We start from the raw sequence: 20,476 nt of genomic DNA on the forward strand, positions 1-20,476 counted from the left end.
TGAAAGTTTATTACCAAAACGCAATTTAATTTTACAATTCTCAATCGACGGTACCCCCGCGTTCTGCGCACACTACTCAGTAAAACCCTGGGGGTATATTTTGTTGCAGATAAAATTTTAATGGTGTTCACTTTACCTCGGTAGGGATTCAGATATCTCTCGAACTTGGGGTATGACATACCGAGTATGAAGGGTACGAAATACTGACTAGGTGGGGTACTAAAAGTCAGATGTCACTGTTTTGAAATTTTGACCGCTGATGTCAAGCATGCCATAGTCTTCGAAAAATTGAAGGTATGCGGAATTCACATCATGTAACTTGGTTTGGAGGTATGAGCATGATTGAAATTACCAGAGGTGGGATTCCGATGCCCACTAATCTAGAGTTTATCGAATCTATCTTTCTATCGTATGAATGTTTAGAGTGTTTATTATATTTTTCAAGGCATTATTTATTACAAAAAAAGGTTTAATGCTCGAGTTATTCATATAAATTTCCGTATTTTTTTGGCGAGATGTTCAAATCTAGGTTCTGCTACTTCCATTTAAATAAGTTTTGTTTTTTAAATTAATGAAATTGAACCTATTATTATAAATAACAATGTTAAAATGGTATCATAATATTTAACTTTAATAATAAAGTAATGCTTTAAAAAATATTTCAAACTTTCTAGATTAATGTCTTGTAATAGAAAATTTGATTTAATAGTTTTTATTTTGATCAAATTGAATTTGTATATTTTCCTGATGTTTTGTTTTTCATTCAGTCAAATCTGAGGATGCTATTATTACGCGTATAGAAAGAACTTTTCATCTGAAATATCCAACAGCTTCATGCTTGGGGAATTTAGCATCCATATTCTCTACTTTTCTAGTAATCTTAACATGCCTATGCTCCACCATGTATTCTTATTAAGGCACGAATTATTCAAGATAAAAAGTTATATTCTAAGCAAACATGGATATCTTTAGAATGCGCAGTAGTGATTCTTGGGTATTTTTAAATTGACACATGGCCTTATGTAACCTAAAAATACAAAGGAATAATTACTGCGCATGCCAGAGATATCCCCGTTCTATCACCAAAGTGCGAACAACGCACCTGCTAAACTTCAATGACTTCAATGACTTCAATGACTTCAATGACTTCAAAATAATAAACAATGCATTTAGACATGGCTATTTCAAATATTAAAAATTATTTAAGAAGTTACGAACGCATAGATTATGCGTCGAATGACGTTTGTCATTTCGTAACCCAAGAAACGGACACGTCGTACCCAAAGTAGTCGGTACTACGTACCCCAACTGATTGGGAATCTGTACCCTATATCACACCGCAAGGGTAATTTTTGTTGCAGGTATATGGTACCCTGATATTGGTGCTTCATTAACACTGTCTTTTTTCTGTGTACTTTCAAGTTTACAATACTCGTATTGTAATTTCACTTTACCATATCTGGTAACAATTTCTGAGAGTTGGGCAGGTTTCAGAAAAATGATATGAAGATTGAAGAAACAAACTTAGAAACAATTTCTGAGAGTTGAACAGGTCGTGAGTTATTCTTGGGAGCCTAGAGACGATTTATGAATGCTGTGCAGGGCGTGTGTTGTTCTTAAAAGCCTACGGAAAATTTCTGAAAATTCAGCATGGCGTCATTAGTTCTTCGGTTCCTAGGAACAATTTCTGAGAGTTAAACAGAGCGTGGGTTATTATTGGGAGTCTAGGAATAATTCCTGAGAGTTGGGCAGGCCTTGATGATTGTTTTGAAATAAGAAATTTCCACATTTTCAAATTTAACTTATCGTATTTAATTTTCTATGAAAAAGTGAATGATTGCGGAAATCGCTGCCATCGCAGTGCACTCATTATAAGAGAAGAATTAAGCACGGAAGCCATGCGAGGTTAAAAGATAAAAAAACAATCGATATAACAGTCTCGCGTGCCTACGGATACAAACCTAAATACGTATGTATTCATATTATGTGTCTTTCAGTGTGAGAGAGTGTGCAATGAAAGAGCAAAGTTGCCTGTCTACGACCCCTATTTTCTATTCTGTGTGAACGAGTTTTTCACTCGACTTTTCACCAGTCACGGCGTAGGCTGTAAAGCTTCTATTACAGAAAAAAAGTCAAGAAAAGATGATGAACCAGAAACACTTTTGACGAACTCAAGTCAGTGATGTCCCACGGAATAAAATAATTCCACTACCAGTCTTTCATTCCTAAGTTACTCTTAAAAAAGAGTTTAAATTTCTTGGTTACATTACGTTCTCCTTTCATGTGAAAGTGTAGTGTAGTCCAAATTTCCTTTTTTGAGATTTTGGAAAAATTTAATTAAAAATAATAACTTGACATTCAGTTTAGTTCAACTGCATTCTATATATATTAAAGCCAAGGGACTTTGAGAACACGAAGGTCAAGATTTATTTTATTGTGAAATGTAAATTCAATTTTGCATCAATAATCTGTAAAATAGAACCCAACATAAAAGACAAAAACCTCTGCTTTAATTAAAATAATTGGATATTTGTTGGAATAAGAGACGTTGCGGGTTTTGAAACAATTAAAATGTCTGGAAGTTTGAATTGATGATTCTTGGTATTCATAGAGAGATCTGTCCCCTTGAAAACTTCAGAATCATCTCTTAAAAATAAATTGGATGCTGAGAAACTAAATTTGTAGGCGGAGTAGCTCATTTCAGTTTGTGAAAACGGAACGATCGGACTCTCATTTTTTCCACAGAATCCTAAAGTTATTGTGCAATCTTTTACCTATAGAAGGCAATTCTCAGAATTAAAATTTAATATAGGTTTCAAATTTTTTTAAAGAAGAAAGCTATTAAAAAAAAACCGTGGTTTGACATTGAGAGAAGCTCATCTCACATACAAAAGTACACCTGCCCACAGGAATAACTAAAAACTTCTAGGCAAAAAAGATGTGAATTAAATAGTTCGAGGTGTTTTCCTTTGGAACATTTTTGTGTAGTATCAAAATTTTGTTGCAAATGATAGTATCTGAATTATTGAAAGAAACTGTCAGTGAAAAATGGCGACTAATCATGGAGGCCACGTATATTACGTGATTAAAGTACCAAAGGATGCAGATCTTAATGAAAGGTAATTAATGAAATATTGTTAAGTCATTTTCATTATCATTATCCATTTTTACTTATTTCGATTTTTGAAAAAAGAGCTCAAAGAATGAAAAAAAAAGTCAATGAATTGCGAAACAATGGAAAAAAGGGTAGATTTTATATCTCAAGTTACATTCTATCGACCCAACTTTGCCTGCCTACCTGTCGATATGCGCAATGCATTTATATGTATAGGCACAGTTCAAGGAGGCTTTATTTTACCTAAAATCATTTAACCGAATAGCAATTTCCTATAATTTTTACTTATTGTAACTGACATTTTAAATCATTTTTATTTTTCCTAGTCACAATTATCGCATAAATATTAGAATTTGGTGTTACAGTTTTACTTTTAAAGCCTTTTAACTGACTCTTGCTATAATAATTATGACGGCTATAAGGAAATGAGTAATTTGGAATCTGAAAATAATCACATAACGATTCTCTCAGCAGTATGGAATGTGATTTTCTTTGAACTTTATTCGTCATTATTTCATAATGTTTGGCACTAACTTTATTTCAAGTTGGCTCAGAGCCAAAAGTAGAATTTTTTCTTTCATGCTTCGTCAGGGCTCTTATCTTTCATTTTTAATTGCCTTCCCTTCTTATACATACTTATTTAGAATTCGCTACACGTAAATTACGTTTATTTTTTTATAAGATTTCTTTGAGAACCTATTTTTCATTCTTGAAATTTCAAAGCGGGAATACCATGCAATTTTTGTTGTTACGAATTGTAAGTTGATGGATAAAGGAACGATCTAAAATTATAATTGAAGATTTCGGTCTCGAAAAGATTTTCATTTCCTGGACAGTTTCCTTACTTGGGAACATTTCACGGATATTTTCGTGGACAAGGCAAAATAAATCGCTGTCTGGCGATTGTATCGGGTCGAATGTCCGAGACTTTGCACAACATTTCTTCATTTATTGACTATTCGCATAAAAGACTCGATTTTGATGGATCGAGAAAAAGAAAAAAAATAATATGTGGTCTTTGACAACAATTCTGCGCTACAGAAAGACGAATCTATACATTTCTATCTCTTCTTCTCGATACAAACACATATAAAAAGAAGGATGCAGTAAACTAAAAATAGCCTCTTGACGTAATTCAGAAAAACCGGCACTATTTCTAATGTGTTCATCGGCACGTCCTTCGCGTTGTTCATATTGCTAAACAAGAACGGATAATTTATTGTTTGCTTTTAAATCAGTATTGCAAAATTTTTCTCACGAGTTCTTAATTTAAATAACAGGTCTGCGAGGTTTTTTCTGGAAATGTGACAGTGGTTTCCTTTATATTTCTTTACGTCGAACCTGAATCGGACCCCGCATTTTGCGTGGCAGGTGTCATTTATTATATTCTGAAAGATGGCCAGAAACGCAAAAAAATATGTATAAGAAAACCAATAAAGGAAACTTGACCCCCTATTTCGCAGGCCTGTTTAGTTGTTTAAAGCCACCATTTTTAATGTTTCATATTTAGCAAAAGAAAAAAAATGTTATTTCCTCCTACTTTTTGGTTGCTAAAATATAGAAAACATTCGTTTTCGGACTAGCACATCCAGAATTGTCATCTCATCGGCAAAAAAACTATTTAGCTACCCTACTCGACAAACGTAACATTAAAAGAAAACTTGTTATGTACCATAAGAGCACGCAAAAAGCCGGAAGTTATTCGATACTTTAAGGTTTAAGCGGACTAACACGCTCGATAGAACTCGGATTTCGCTCAACGCTCGTATCAGTTTCAAGAGTTAATGTCATGGTCAAAGCACAGGGTGTGGCTTTAATCTACCGTTTCCATGAGTTTTCTCCTCTCGAAATTAAAAAAAGAAATTAGTGCAGTAAAGTATCTATTTATCTCTTGTAACAAAATTGTAGCAAACTTTCGTCTTTGAAGATTAAATCCACAGCGGCTTTTCAATGATCAAATGTTTGCATTTATGTATAATATGCAAAAAAGGGAGAAATTTTGAGCAGCCATATATATGAATAAGACGGAGCTGAGCTCCCATGCAGCCATAGCAAGTAAAATAAGCTGTATGAAGAGTGTGTTTTTTTAATTTTAGTTGAATTAAAACCGTGCATCATTTCCTTATTTTATTAACAATGTTAAAATATTGCATTAAAGTTACAAATTTGGTCCCTATGGTGCCGTATTTGCTGCTCAGAATGTAATTTAAAAAAATGTATAAGATCAAAGCTTCCAAGAGTCTGACATTTTGAAAAAATAGCAAAAATCGGGGAATTTCTGTTAGAAGTACACTCAGAAAAATGTTTGTTTGAATCAAACTACAAAATTTGTTTGAATTTATATAATTGAATCAGACAAATTTGTTGCTTTAATTAAAAAAAGGTTTATTTAATGTTAAGAAATGAAAACTATTAGCCTTATTGATTGAGACAAATAATTTATTCAGTACAATTTGTTTGATTCAAATAAAAAATTGACTTTTATTAAACAAGTCATTTGTTTAAAATCTGTTTATTCGAATTTATAAAAATATTTGTTTGATTGAAAAGAAAAAATACAGTACAAATCAGTACTACAAAGTGCCGCAAGGCGTGATAAAGCGCTGCCGGCGGTTTCATAAATAACTAACCTAGAATCTGAATTAATTTATCATGTGATTTATTTGATGGCATTGAAATTTTTTCAGTGTTGTATTATTCTGAAGGTTCTGATTTTCTGTAAAATCATGTTTTTTCTATTGTCATTATTATTGTATAATTGAAAGCAGGAACACTGATATATACAATACATTCAATTCAAATGTCTAATTCTGGTACATTTCTCATTATTCTAATTTATTATTGTTTTATTTAGAAATGAGAAGCACAAAGTTAACAATTAACCAGAATTAAGCTTCGGAATGAATACATGTTTCTGGTTTTACATATACAACGATAATTATGATTATGAATAAACATGTTATCGAGCTGATTCATTATTTTTGTAAAGAATTCTCAATTTTGAGGTTAAGTGTAAAAAAAGATTTACTTCACTTGAACAAAGTCTATAATTATTGAAAAAAATATATTTTCAATGTAAACAAGAACTTTACTTACTTTTAACCAGAGATTTATTTGAACAAACCAAAAATGTATTTGAACTAAACAAATGAGGACAAACAAAAAATTTATTCGAATCAAACAAACATTTTTTTGACCCCATATTAAAGAAATAATTTGTTTAATTCAAACAAAAATTTTTCGGAGTGTAACCCTAAAAAATAATTAGGGCTGCCGCATAGTCACTATTTCTGAGATGTCTTGAATTCTTTTGAAATATTTCAGGGTATTTTTAAAGATTCTCAGAAATTTTGAATAGATTTCCATACTTTGAAGGGATTCTTTAATTAAGTTTAGAGTATTTTTAAAACTTCTAATACTTTAGTGCATTTTAAATAATTTATTTATGTAAGTGAGCTATTTTGTAAGATTTCAACAGATTTTAACTATTTTGGGGAATTATAAAAGATTTCAAGGATTTTTTTATTTATTTCATTGTAAAAGATTCCCAGGTATTTTCGAGAGCTTTAAAATGTTTCAAGGGATTTCAAAAGCATTCACATGATTTGTAATATTTCAGGAAATTTTAAGGGATTTCCAGATTTTTTTATTCATTTGAATAGTTTGAAGATATTTTAAGGACGTAAATATTTTAGTATTTAAAAAAAAAATTTAAGGCATTCTCACGAGATTTGAACAATTTCAAGGGATTCAATGGATTATTAATAAGTTTTTGTTTAATTTCCAATTTATTTAAATTATTTTGAATTGTTTGTAGTAATAACTCTCTTTTTTTTTGGTTAGAAATTATTCGATTTTCAAATATTTGAAGAGATTTGAAATTAGTTTTTGTAACTCACCCTGAATTCTTATTAATTTACGCTGAATACTCTTAAATTCCTTAAAATTCTGTTTTTAATTTATTTTAATTTTTTTGGATTAAAACATTTTTTTCAATGTATTTGAACTTTTTGAACGCTTATGCATCAGGGTGTGTACTCAAAGCCTGGAAAAAGATTCCCTGACAAATCAGTTTTTTCCAGGTATAATTTTTGGCGAATTTATTCTAATTTTTTTTCTTAGTTTCTAGAAATTTAATTTACATCACAAGATTTTTTGAAATGTTTTAGCACTATAGATTAATTAAATAATACTATAGATTTTTAATAATTTCTTGAATTTGTCTCTTAAAGTTCACGAATTTTTAATAATAATCTTTAATAATAATCTATATTAAAAAAAATTAAATTTTCCCCAAAAACTTGAATTTTCAACCAAAAAGATGAATTAATTACTAAAATTATCAATATTTAATTCGAATACTTGAATTTTTAAGAAAAAAAAAAATGACTTTTCAAACAAGACGATTCATTTTCAAACAGTATGATCAATTTTCTACTAAGAAGGGCGAGTTTTCAAAAAAATATATGAATTTTTAACAAAAAAGTTAAATTTTCATATAAGAGACTAATTTTCAACAAAAAATTCAAATTTTTAACCAGACTGAATTTCAAACTAAAATTATAAATCTTTAACTAAAATACTTCAATTTTCCACTGAGTAGAACAACAATTGGGTAGTTAAATTTCCAGTTAAAGAATTCATCTTCAACTGACGCTACGAATTTTCAACTAAAAATAATGAATCTCCAACTGTAATAGTTGAATTTGAAACAAAAAGATACGAATTTTCAACTTAGACGATGAACCTTTAACTAGAATCATATAATTGCAAACAAAAAGATTCATTTTCAACTCAGAAGATTAATCTCTACCAAACAGTCAAAATTTTCAACTAAAAAAGATAATATTGCAACCAAATATTGATTAGTTATACTTTAATCAGAAGAATTAATTTTAAAAACAAAGTAACAAGCAGATTTTCAACAAAATAGTCAAATTTGCAACTGGAATAGTTAAATTTGGAGTAAAAAAATTATTTTTCAGCCAACGAAAGAACGAATTTTCAACAAAAGAGTTCATTTTTTAACCAAGGAGATGAATTTTTAACAACAAAAAATTCATTTTAATCAAAAGAGCAATTAAATCTTCAATAAAAAATACGAATTCAGAACCAAAAATGTATTAGTTGATATTTTAATCAAAGAATATTAAAATTTTTAATACAAAAATAATGGAATTTAAAAAAAACTAATTTTTAACCAAAAACAGAATATTTGAATTTTCAGTTTAAAAAATTGATTCCAAACAAAAAACGAACTTTCCACAAAATACAGTTATATAATAATAATAATAATAATAATAATAAACCTCGGTAAAGGTACATTGAAAAATTTTCAGAGGTACCGGCTCAGGGGTCGAACCCCGGACCTCTGAGGTGAAGTCCAAGTGTCTAACCAACTGAGCCACCGAGGCTCTATAATAATAATAATAATAATATAGGAATACAGTAATATAAAGCTACTTTTACAAATGAAGAATCATTGTTATTATATTTAATAGTGTAATTTAAAAAAATGAAGTACGCTCTCGAAAAAATTCCTTAATTGATTAAAAAAAAAATTTCCTAAAAATTCCAGGTTTTCCAGGTAAGGTAGACACATGAATTTATCCTAAATTTGTTAATTTTTGAGCCCGAAAAAAGTACCCCATAAGCGTGACAAAAAGTACCCCTTTGTCCCTATATTTTATCCCACACGGACTGTGAGGCCTGTTATTAGAGAAAATACTTTTCTAAGAAAGTGGAGAATTACAAAAAAAACGCAATTCCGATATTTTAATTGCTGTTGGCTATCAGGGGGCCGTTATTTTTCGTGCCCCATGTTGGGCGCCATTCATAACGGGGTCTCGGCTATACGCTCAATTATATAACATTGTGGGATTAAATTTTTTATTAAATTCCGTAATTATAGGATGTGTTTCATCAAGTTCAAATAATGAAGAAATGTGTGGTCTTTTATTAAAAAGAAGAATGAAAAGTAATGTAAATACGGAAGGATAGTTTTTTTGTAATAAGCTTTAATATTTTTTTTTAATGTCTAAAATTAATACTTTTTTAATTATTGTGAGAAAATCTAATTTTGTTCGGTGGATATTCAGAAGTACTTCATTTTGAGTGGGGCGGTTCTCAAGTTGGTAAGGGAATCTAATTTGGCCGCTGGCGATTGAATGTTGTAAACAGTAAACATAACCTATTGTATGGTTGATTATTTTTAATGTTTTTTAAAAGTGAAAAGAAGGGCCTAAAAGATTTTCAAAATGCCTAGAATTTCACTTAAACTTTTGTGCCCACAGGTAACCTTATAAATATTTGTTGTGAATTATATTTTCTATTGCACTTGCATTTAGGTACAAAAGCTTTTTTTATAAGAGGCCGCCATTATTTAAAGTAAACAAATATCTCAGTTAGAAATTGTAAATGGCGATGTCGCATGAAATAATATAAACATAATTTTAGAAAATTGAAGCAGTGAATAAAGTTATGAAGAAAAGAAATTTTATTTTTAGGTTTCTAATACTGAAAAAAAAAATTTTTTACGTTTATTTTGTCACGTTTGAACAGATGTGACGTCAGTAAGTTATACAACTGAGCACCAATAAGACCACTTTAGAAGCCACTTTACTTTTCAAAATTTTGACGAATCAGGTTGCGCAACCTTCGCGGCTTTCTACTTGACAGCTGATCCAGCCGATTATAAAGTTACCCACCAATCTCTAAAAACGCCAAACATAAGAAATCGAGAATAAAAGCCGAATCAAGAGAGGGAAAAGCTATAAACAAAGAATGAATTTGGAAATCAGCGAATTCCCTAAAGAAGGTAGATTAGAAGCTTTTTAAGAAGTGTTTTTGGAGCAGTATGTAATTCTAGGGAGGATAAAGATTCGATGAAAATTTGTATTTCTTTACTGCAAAATATACAAACACGTCGGTAATGGGCAGAAGCTAGTTAGGCAGACTATTTCAATTCTTTTCTTCGTATTTAGATAGTTTAAATTTTCCCGCGAAGAATTACGTCACAAAGATAGAGCCAATCTATGCTTTTGGCGAAAAATGACGCTAGCGGGAGTAGTATTCAAACTTTATTAAGAAAAAAAAACATGTTTCTTATCGAATAAAAAATTCTTCCTTCTTGGAACAAAATAATGAGTTACCAAAGAATCAAAATATGTTTTTATCTCATTTCATGCAACATCCCCATTGAATTTTCGCCCGTTGTTTGCTAAATGCTACGTTAGTCAATGGATCATTATTCTGATTGGTTCGGCGGATTTTTCGGACGTGAATTTTCAAGATCACAGAGTTTTTCAATCCGAATTTCGATACTTTTCTTAAGTATTGTTTTCTCAACAATGAGTTATTCAACATTTTTGTTAAATGCACTGAAATGTTTAGAATTTTATTTGGGTATAATTGATTTATTGTTTGTTTTCCAGTACGGACAGCGGATGGGATAATCCGTTCAGGCCTGATGGGGACTTGTCGAGAGAAGCTGACGAGATAGTCGAGCTAATCAAAGGTGGGAAGCCCATAACGCCGACCCCTGGACAAAATGCCCCACCCTTGCCAGGTTGTGAAGGACGAAAGGGCGAACACGATTCAAGTTCGAGTCCCCTTCTGGACTCCACGACGAGGCAGGGAAATGGAAATGCTCACAGCACACCGTCGAAGCCCGTCAATGAAAAAGTGCGTATCCTAACACCTGCAACTTGGATAATATTTTCGAAAGCGGCTTCTTTTCATAATCTAGAATCTAGAGAGAAACATCCAATTATTTTTCATAAATTTCAATGCTGAGAAATTGATTTTGTGATTCCAGGTGGGCTCGACAACAAGTGCGACCGTGGAAGTGGGCCGAGTGACGGCTCAGGGTCCCGGGGACGCCTCGCAGGTTGAGCACGTCACCTTGAAGAAGAAACCCAAGTGCAAGTGCTGCGTGCTCCAGTAACAAGACCAAGAGGAGGGAGATTGAAAGAGCGAACTCATCTCTACATCAAGATTCAAAATCTGATTGAATCCTCGTCAATTCATGTTAGGACAGTGAGGACAGGGGCCACGGGAATGAAAGCTCGATTTCAGACCCAGGGCGCTCAAGTTGGACGCGACGCGAACTCACCTGTCGACAAAATTTCCTGTCTTTCTCCTCCAGCAGGAGCCTCCAAAAATGGTGAAAAATGAGGGCGGGGACGTAAAAACGAAAAAACGTCAACTGTTGGAAGTGGTGGTAGAAGACAATTGACGATCCGGAAGGATCAAGAGACAGTGAAACTCTTCTACGTGATACGACACGAGACGGGGAGACATATTGAAATATATTGTAGATACAGAATAGTAGCTATCCAGCTTACGCTTTTAATTATCGTGGTTACTATCGTTAAGATTATCGTGACTAAAGTCAGGAGAAAACATGTGGAGACGCGCTTTCTCGACGGAGAAATGCAATGTCTCTCCTTGAGAAAAAAGCGTCCTCTTCATTCTCTTCTGGCAATTGAAAGAGAAAATGAAAATCACTTGCACACACGAACAGTGCGGCTCCACGAGCTTTCGCGAAAGCGTGTACAGTGGACACAGAGTAAAGATTCAGGATTTTTGAAGTAAGTTGTGAATTGTAAATATTGAATTCTCGTGAGCGCGAGGATGGATTGTGATGGCAGGCGCGAGAACTCGAGAGGGAGGATGGAAGGGAGTTGGGAGAGAGTTCTGGAGGCTTCGAAATAGCTTTGGGGACCCTCTCATTTGCTGCTAGTGCACAAACTAATGTAAAACGCATAATTCTTAAGCAGGCATTGTTTTCGTTGTGATTAATTTACCCATCCACCACATAATGTAGATGACAAGACGTGCACGTTCAAGTTTATTTATTTTCCTTTCGAGTAGCTAGAGAATCGCTCGTACCTATATGTCCTCATTATTATATAGATTCATTCATGTGCAGATATGTATGTATGTTTCGAAATTCCTATGTGTATATATTATTATATTTATGTATACTTGTAATAACTACCCCAACAGCACGCAATACTGCTGCTGCAATATAAAAATATGTCCTCTTCCCCCAATAAATATTGCTGAAATGATGCAGCAACGAGACCCTCCAACAAAATAATCCTCTCCAAAATTCACTTGTGCGTAAAATAATGCAGGAAAAACGAGGCGAATGCCATGCAGAAACGATGGATCAATTTACAAGGACACTCTTCTACCTGATGTGGTCCTAATTCCTGATCATGTAAAGTAAAGACCCCAGTTAGTGACACTCTTAGTTTTCGAGAGTACAAAATTTAGCTTTTCACTGTTGGATACGCTTCAATTACGATTTTTTTCGTAAGAATAAGTGAAGTAGTTGCTTTTTAATGCTGGAGACATGATTTCAGCCATTTCTGCATTGTTAATTAATATTTATTAACGTTTTGTGTGCTTCGTGAGAGTGGACATATTTATATGCTACTAGTAGAACCAGTCATGCATTGCTGTGGCTCAGTTAATACGTTGAATGAATATTATGCTAAATTTGACGCCATCTATTGGTTGCTCGCCCAACCTAGATAACGTGAAATGTTGAGATGTCGGTCAATAAACTAACTTACACCTCCATCTGTTTGAAAGTTGTGGAAGTTACAAATAAAAACACTTAATTTGCAATTTAAAAAAATTGAGGTAATTAATCGAGATAAAAAGTATCCTATCCCTCAAGTTGGACCAAATTACACACAGTATACAAAATTTCATCAAGATCGGTTAAGTAGTTTCGGAATTTAGTGGCAACAAACATCGTGACACTAACTGATTTCTTTACTTTATTATCAGTAACTTACATGAGAAGATCTTGCCGCCAAAACTTGCCAGGAATTTGAATCATCCTCTTCCAAAATTGCAAGATTATTCCGCAACATTGTATGAATCAAAATTGCCGCATCAATTCAGTAATTTTGCTGCAATATTTTCATGCAGAATTGCGTGCTCTTTGGGGACAGTCTTTTAAGCTATTTCGGACGTATTCTTCATTTTGTTCTTAATTCTGGTGAGGACATTTTTTATTTTCTTTGCCAATATAGCGAATTAATGTATTATACATACTGTAAGTAATCGTGAAATCCTGAATATTTACCGAAAATCTTGGTGAAGATTAGATTTAGTCCATGATGCTACGTTAAAATGAAAGACAATTGAAACACAGTTGAAGCCTGCTCCACTATAAGAGTGCATGTATACGAATAAGAGATAAAAATAAGAAACCCGAGTGACTTTTGACGAATTGAATGCACTTTTGTACGGGGCAGACTTAAATTATTGGCACCAATTGCTAAAGATGAGATCAAATCTTATATTTTAAATGACTCATGTCAGTAAACAAAATTTCAAAATCTATTCAGATAAATTATAATTATTATTTATAATTTATTATCATTTTACTCTCCTTTTGCCTGATTCCTTTTTTTCTTTTTACCTTTACTATCCTTCGATAGATTTCGCCATAATCATTTTTATCTGGGTTATCAGTTCCGTAAAAAAGAAGGAACTGGAAAAGTAATGTTCAAAAAGTATTTTACAAGCTGATTCTCATCAAGGATGATGGGTTTGGTAACCCAGAATTTTTACCTCGCTTTGCAATGATTTATATTTTTACCTCATATCTTTCCTCCTTAGAAAACAGTTTGAATTTTATTTTTGTGTTGATTTTAAACCCAAAAAAGAATTAATTTGAAAGAGATATCGATGAAAAGTACTGTATATTAATTAGAGATCCTTCTTCCTCGAGATAGAAGAAGAAGAAGAGGAATATGAAAGCTTGCCCAGGTTTTTCACACTAAACTTAGGGACTAAAGTTCGATCTGGATTGCATTTCGATCTTCTCGTGTGTTTTTTATACGAAGCGACTTTGCAAAATGAATTTTAGCGCCAACTCTTTTTCAAAGATTTTTTTACCGCCGATCGCTGATTATTATATTATATTTACAAGTACAGATCGATATGTGCGTCGACGTTAGATTTCTAACTTTTTAACAAAACGAAAATGCGTTTTTTAGCCGATTTTCTTGAGGAGAGAAAGTAAGAAGAGTAAATCGAATAGAAATTCGTCGTACGAACAAGATTTTTGGCCGAAGATCCGCGTTAGAGGTGAGAGGAGGCATGACTGGACGTTGCGTTGGTTGGACTATGTGACGATGATTTGTATTAATTTAGAATTAAGTTCCCGCGGATGAACATCGCATGCACGAAAATCTTGTAACACTGTTGACTCTGCCGAGCTTACAGATATTAAATGATATTAAACGAACATTAAATGTCTTGTTAAAAAAAAAACAACTTGTATCTGTTACTCCATGTATTTGTCTCTCTTTCTCATTTTTAAATTCTTTCGTTCCGTATAAATATATAGGGGTGTTTTTCGGGATGGAAAGGACGCGACTTAATTAATTTTTTTTCGTAAGAGGTGTTTGAAACTTTCACGTGTTTGGATGAATTTATGTAAATTTTAAGGGGCGTTTTTTCAAAGTACTTGATGTAACGTGGAAGGTGTTTCAAACCTCCATTTTTAAGATGAATTCATGTAAATTTCAAGGGTCTTTTTTTGAGCTTATTTGATGTAACATGGGAGGTCTTTCAAATTTCCATATTTTTCGATGAATGCATATAAATTTCAAGGGGCGTTTTTTCAGATTACGTGATGTAACGTGGGAGGTATTTCAAACCTCCATGTTTTAAGATGAATCCATGAAAATTTCAAGGGGCATTCTTGCCCTTGATGTTTTCAAAGTACTTGATGTAACGTGGAAGGTGTTTCAAACCTCCATTTTTAAGATGAATTCATGTAAATTTCAAGGGTCTTTTTTTGAGCTTATTTGATGTAACGTGGGAGGTGTTTCAAATTTCCATTTTTTTCGATGAATTCATGTAAATTTCAAGGGGCGTTTTTCGAGGCCCCTTGATTTAACATGGGAGGTCTTTCAAATTCCTATGTTTTTGGATGAATTCATATAAATTTCAAGAGGCGTTTTTTCAGATTACTTGATGTAACGCGGGAGGTCTTTCAAATTTCCATATTTTTTGATGAATGCATATAAATTTCAAGGGGCGTTTTTTCAGATTACTTGATGTAACGTGGGAGCTATTTCAAACCTCCATGTTTTAAGATGAATTCATGTAAATTTTAAGGGGCATTCTTTCAGGTTACTTAATGTAACGTTAGAGGTCTTTCAAATTCCCATGCTTTCGGATAAATTCATGTAAATTTCAAGGGGCATTCAGACAGATTTCTTGATTTAACGTGAGAGATCTTTCAAATTTCCATTTTTTTTATGAATTCATGTAAATTTCAACAGACGTTTTTTGAGATTACTTGATGTAACGTGGGAGGTGTTTCAAATTTCCATTTTTTTCGATGAATTCATGTAAATTTCAAGGGGCATTTTTCGAGGCCCCTTGATTTAACATGGGAGGTCTTTCAAATTTCTATGTTTTTGGATGAATTCATATAAATTTCAAGAGGCGTTTTTTCAGATTACTTGATGTAACGCGGGAGGTCTTTCAAATTTCCATGTTTTTGAATGAATTTATGTGAATGTCAAGGGGCGTTTTCTGATCTTACTTGACGTAAGGTGTAAGGGCTTTCAAATTTCCATGTTTTTGGATAAATTCATGTAAATTGCGAGGGGCGTTTTTCGAGATCACTTGATTGAACAGATTGGCCGCTGGGGCGGGAAATGACCGTGTATTAATTTTTTTACCGGGATTTTACAATTTTTTATAGAAAAATCCTTCCAACATTAAATTTTTACCGGTTTTTCAATAATAAGACCTCCAGTCCATGCACCAGAATGGCCGGATCTCGGAATGGCTGGAACGAAGTGTTGACCAATCAGAAACTTTCCGCAGAAATAGTCTCATTCTCGCGTCGAACTCAGCCGAAGTTCTCGAAATTTTTAAGTACGCGCCAAAAAGCGTTCCGTTCATTTCCAAAGTTGTCAAACACATGAAACGGAATGACCGTAACCCGGAATGAGCGAACCACCAATCACAGAGCACCTTCGGCAAGACGAAACAGTGCCTTCTTGTCAAAGGTGCTCTGTGATTGATGTTCCGGTTCATGTGTTTGCCAACTTTGGAAATGAACGGAACGCCTTTTGGCGCGAACTTAAAAATTTCAAACACTTCGAATGATTTCGGTTTAGTTCGGCGTGAGAATGACACTCTTTCCGCAAAACGTTTCTGATTGGTCAACGCCTCATTACGGCCATTCCGAGATCCGGCCTGATTTTCCGGTTTGATTTTGATCTTTTTGAATTATGATGTCACTCAGTTTAGAACGCGTAATCCGAAAACCTTTCAATTTAAACATTTTCCATTTTAGATTTCTAATTTTTAAGCGTACATTTCAATATAAGAATTTTAAAATACAGTTTTGAAAACCTAAATAATTCAAAGTTAGAAGCGTTTAAAATCGAAGATTTTTTTATAGAAAAACATTTTTAGTCGACCAACTGCATAGTATAAATTAATAATTGGCCTTTAAAATTTGAGCTGTATTTTGAGATTTAAAAAAATAATAATTAATTTTTCAAGATGATTCGGATTCGTTCACGATTTTATAATGTCCACATTTTAACGTTAAAAATTAAACTGTTTCTATTGAAAAGTCGTATTAGCTAAACAAATATGAATGTTTAAAACTATATAAACCACATTCAATTTAAGAATAGCTGCAAAATAGTATATTTATAATTGAAGGCTTTTATTTAATTTCAAATCTAATTTCACTCTTAAATATTCCATTTTAAAACCATGCAATTTGAAATTTTTCGATTAAGAAAAAGAGTAGTTACTTAAAATTTATAAATATCTGACTATCTGTTTAAAATCACTAATGATAAATTAAATATTCAAAATTTCGATTAAGTTAAAGGGATATTTAGAAAATTTGAAAAAATTCAAAATTGGAAATGATTTCAAATAATTAAAAAAAAATGTCTCCGTGAACCAAAGAATCCCGCTATTCGTACCAAAATTTCAGCGCAAATAGGCCACGGCCTAATTTAAAAAAATTTAGATTTTGGCAGAATTCGAACAAAATATTTGGAAGATTTTAAAGAATTCTTACAGGCTTTAGAAGAATAAAAAATATTTCCTAGGAAAATTGGAAATGATTTTTATTTTAATAAACTAATGTTGAGAAAATATTTGGAAATATATATAACGATTTACGAAATTTTCAAAGATGAATGTGGAAGATTTTACGAAAATCTCTTTAATTTGGCAGAGTTATAAAAAGACAAATTAATTTGAAGAAATGTTTAAATGTAGACATCAAAATAATGTAACTTTCAATTATGAACGGAAAAATTTAAATTTCTAACAAATTTATGGTTGCAACTGGAATATATCCAGCATAAGATTAATTTTCGAAAAGGAACACAAGTCTGAATTAGAACAGAAAATTTTCCAAGAGAATCATAATTTGCCTTGAAAATGGGAATTTTAAAATTTAAATAAATTCCGAGATGGAATAGGGAATTTTTTAAAGCATGAATTCTAAGTTGAAACGGAATATTTTCGAAAAAAAATTTAATTGTGGATTGGAACAGGTAATTTTACAGAAAAATTCTAATTCTTAGTGGAAATGGAGAATTTTCGAAAATAATTAAAATGCTTTCAAAAGAATTTTATTTCTAAGTGGAAATAAAGAATTTTCTTAAAGAATAAAAATTCTGGATTAGAACAAGGAATTTTCAATTTTTAATTAAGGAATTTTACAAAACAATCTAATTCTAACAATTCGTTGAGAATGGAGAATTTGGGAAAAGATTTAAAATTTCGGATTTAAAAAGGGAATCTTCAATTCTTCATTAATTCTGAGCTGGAAGTACAACTTAAAATTAATTAAAATGTTATAATTTTGAGCATTATTCAATTCATTGATTGATTGATTCTTCAATTTAGAGGATTGAAAATGATAATGTGAATTTACATTTTTGGAACTGAATCTGAATTTTTGAACTCTAGAATGTATAAAAGTTTAATTTGGCAGTTTAACTTCATTTAAGTTAAAATTGTTAAGAAGTGTTAGTAGCTTCAATTTTACACGTGTAAATTATTAAACACTTGAGTACAAACTTGTTAAATGAAACAACTTCAATTTTCAGTTAAAAATTTAAGAGTTTCACTTTTGAGTGTTTTCATTTGCAGTTCAGTTTTTATTACTTCAAATGGACAAAATGTTTTAGCTTTAGCGTTCGATTTTTTAAATATCATTGACCGTGAAAAATGTTTGCGAACCCGTAAATGACCGAGGTTTTTTTTTCTTGAAATAAAACGGTTACCGTGTTTACCGTGGAAGGTGTTTCAAATTTCCATGTTTTTGGATGAATTCATTCAAATTTCGAGGGGCGTTTTTCGAGATCACTTGTTTTAACGTGGGAGGTGTTTCAAATTTCCATGTGAATTTCTACACATTTTGATGAATTCACGTAGATTTTCGTTATAAACTTAGAGGGATGTTTTTGGGGTTGAAAAGGACGCGGCTTGATTTTCACGTGGAGGTGTTACAAATTCCTATGTGTTTGGATGAATTCACATGCAAGTTTCGAGTCGCATTTTTCAAGATTTTTCGATTTCACATAAGAGATTTTTCAAATTTTCATGTTTTTGGATGAATTCGCGTACATATCGAAGGGTGTTTTTCGAGATTACTTAATTGATTTCACGTGGAAGGTGCTCAAAATATCCATGTGGATTTCCATGTGTTTGAATAAATTCACTTGGATTTCCATATAAATGTCGATGCAGAATTCTACCTGAATTTCCACGTGGAACATGAATTAAATTTGCATCTAGATCTTTTCGTGTTTAAATGAATTTACATTGACTTTTATGCCATCTTTTTCGGATTTTGATTCAATGAAGTTACGTGGATTTCCACGTAAAAAGTGGATATTTTCACTTGTAACTTTAATTACAAATGATCGAATAAGAGATAACTAAGAGAATTAGTAATTTATTGTGGCTTGTACTTAAGATTCCATTGTTTCTTTTAAAAAATGAACATTGAATAGTAGATAAGCATAATTTAATGATAGCTATGAACCGAAAAGTTCTGGATTGGCCTCCTTTCATTTTGAAAGGAGGACGCTTGTTATTCGCAAAATTTATATAATATTATTACTATTCGTAAAAGTGAGAGTTTAATCCTAAAAATGAAAGGTGATAGATTTTTTCAGGTGTTATAATCTCAAAATTTCATCGCGAAGAAACTCCAATGTGAATTTTACTAACATTCCGATTTAAACCGATTCTCGTTTATGTACTTTTTCTAAAATTTTCTTCTTGAAATATAAATTTTGTCCGCGTGCGATCATAGCGACTTCCAAAACAATAGCATCTAATGTATGTTAATTTATTTGTCTATATATGGTGGCAATTATTTGCCGATAGCTTGAAAATTTATTGTCTCCAGCTGAAGTCGTCAAAGGCCAGCAGGCTCTTTGAACCTTTAATAGGATGCCTCATTCTTAATGGCTATAGTCTGTAGTCTATAGCCTATTATCTATTCCACATAGTTCCAATCCTCCCTGACATTTGTGTCTCCCGAACCCACATTCCAAACAGTAGCGATGCCGACACGAATTCATCGAGGTATCGAAGGGCACACGTAAGTTCTTCTTGACTTGACTGCTTTTATGTATAGCTCAGCTTCTTGCTCAGTTGCCCAAGAATAAACATTTCACGATCATCTTCTTATCCCACGACTATTGCCATGTTCTGGTTTCAAAAATAAATCATTCCTCGAGCTTGATTCCTTTCCTGTCGAGTAGTCATATGATTTAATCGCTTGGGGATTGAAGAATAGGGGGCATTTACAATTGCATAATTTTCTTGCGATATATCTCGCTCGTATTTTTGATTCTGATAATCTCATCAATTTACATTCGCACCTTTTAACTAAAAAACTTATTGCGAGTATCTACTTTCTTAGAAAGTCACTGACATTTTCGTTTTCCAACTTTTGTGTATGATTGCATTTTAAGCACCCCCAAAGTTTTGAAGAAATAAAATGTAAAAATTGGCAGTAATTAACCCATACACGCATTTTAATTTTTCGATACATCGGCATGGGAAAATATAGTCGTACGTACTTGGGTATGAGAAAAATGCCAATTGTACTATACGTTGGTTGTATTTTTTCCATATCCAGTTTGCATTTTTCCCATAAAATTAAAGCCAATATTGAATTTTTTTTTAATTTTAAAGCATTTTATTGAAATAATCTAAAACTATACTTATACTACATTGCATTGAAAAATGTCTAACTGCACTGAATCTTATTCCATTCAAAATATATAAACTGTTTCACTGCTTCAAATACAAAAA

The 20,476-nt window shown here is 32.1% G+C and overlaps 1 protein-coding gene across 2 annotated transcripts in view; it reads left to right on the forward strand.

Annotated features, from left to right (window-relative positions):
- LOC117176239 overlaps positions 1 to 14,390 on the forward strand; it is a 51,995-nt gene extending 37,605 nt beyond the window's left edge. For both annotated transcript variants that reach the window (XM_033366386.1, XM_033366387.1), the window contains 2 exons: positions 10,549 to 10,798; positions 10,932 to 14,390. In XM_033366386.1, the coding sequence (XP_033222277.1) occupies positions 10,549 to 10,798; positions 10,932 to 11,060 (379 nt within the window). In that variant the 3' untranslated portion in view covers positions 11,061 to 14,390. The remainder of the gene's footprint in view (positions 1 to 10,548; positions 10,799 to 10,931) is intronic.
- The last annotated feature ends 6,086 nt before the right edge of the window (positions 14,391 to 20,476 follow it).

This window comes from Belonocnema kinseyi, chromosome 7 (assembly GCF_010883055.1).
Source record: "Belonocnema kinseyi isolate 2016_QV_RU_SX_M_011 chromosome 7, B_treatae_v1, whole genome shotgun sequence".
Classification (NCBI taxonomy): domain Eukaryota; kingdom Metazoa; phylum Arthropoda; class Insecta; order Hymenoptera; family Cynipidae; genus Belonocnema; species Belonocnema kinseyi.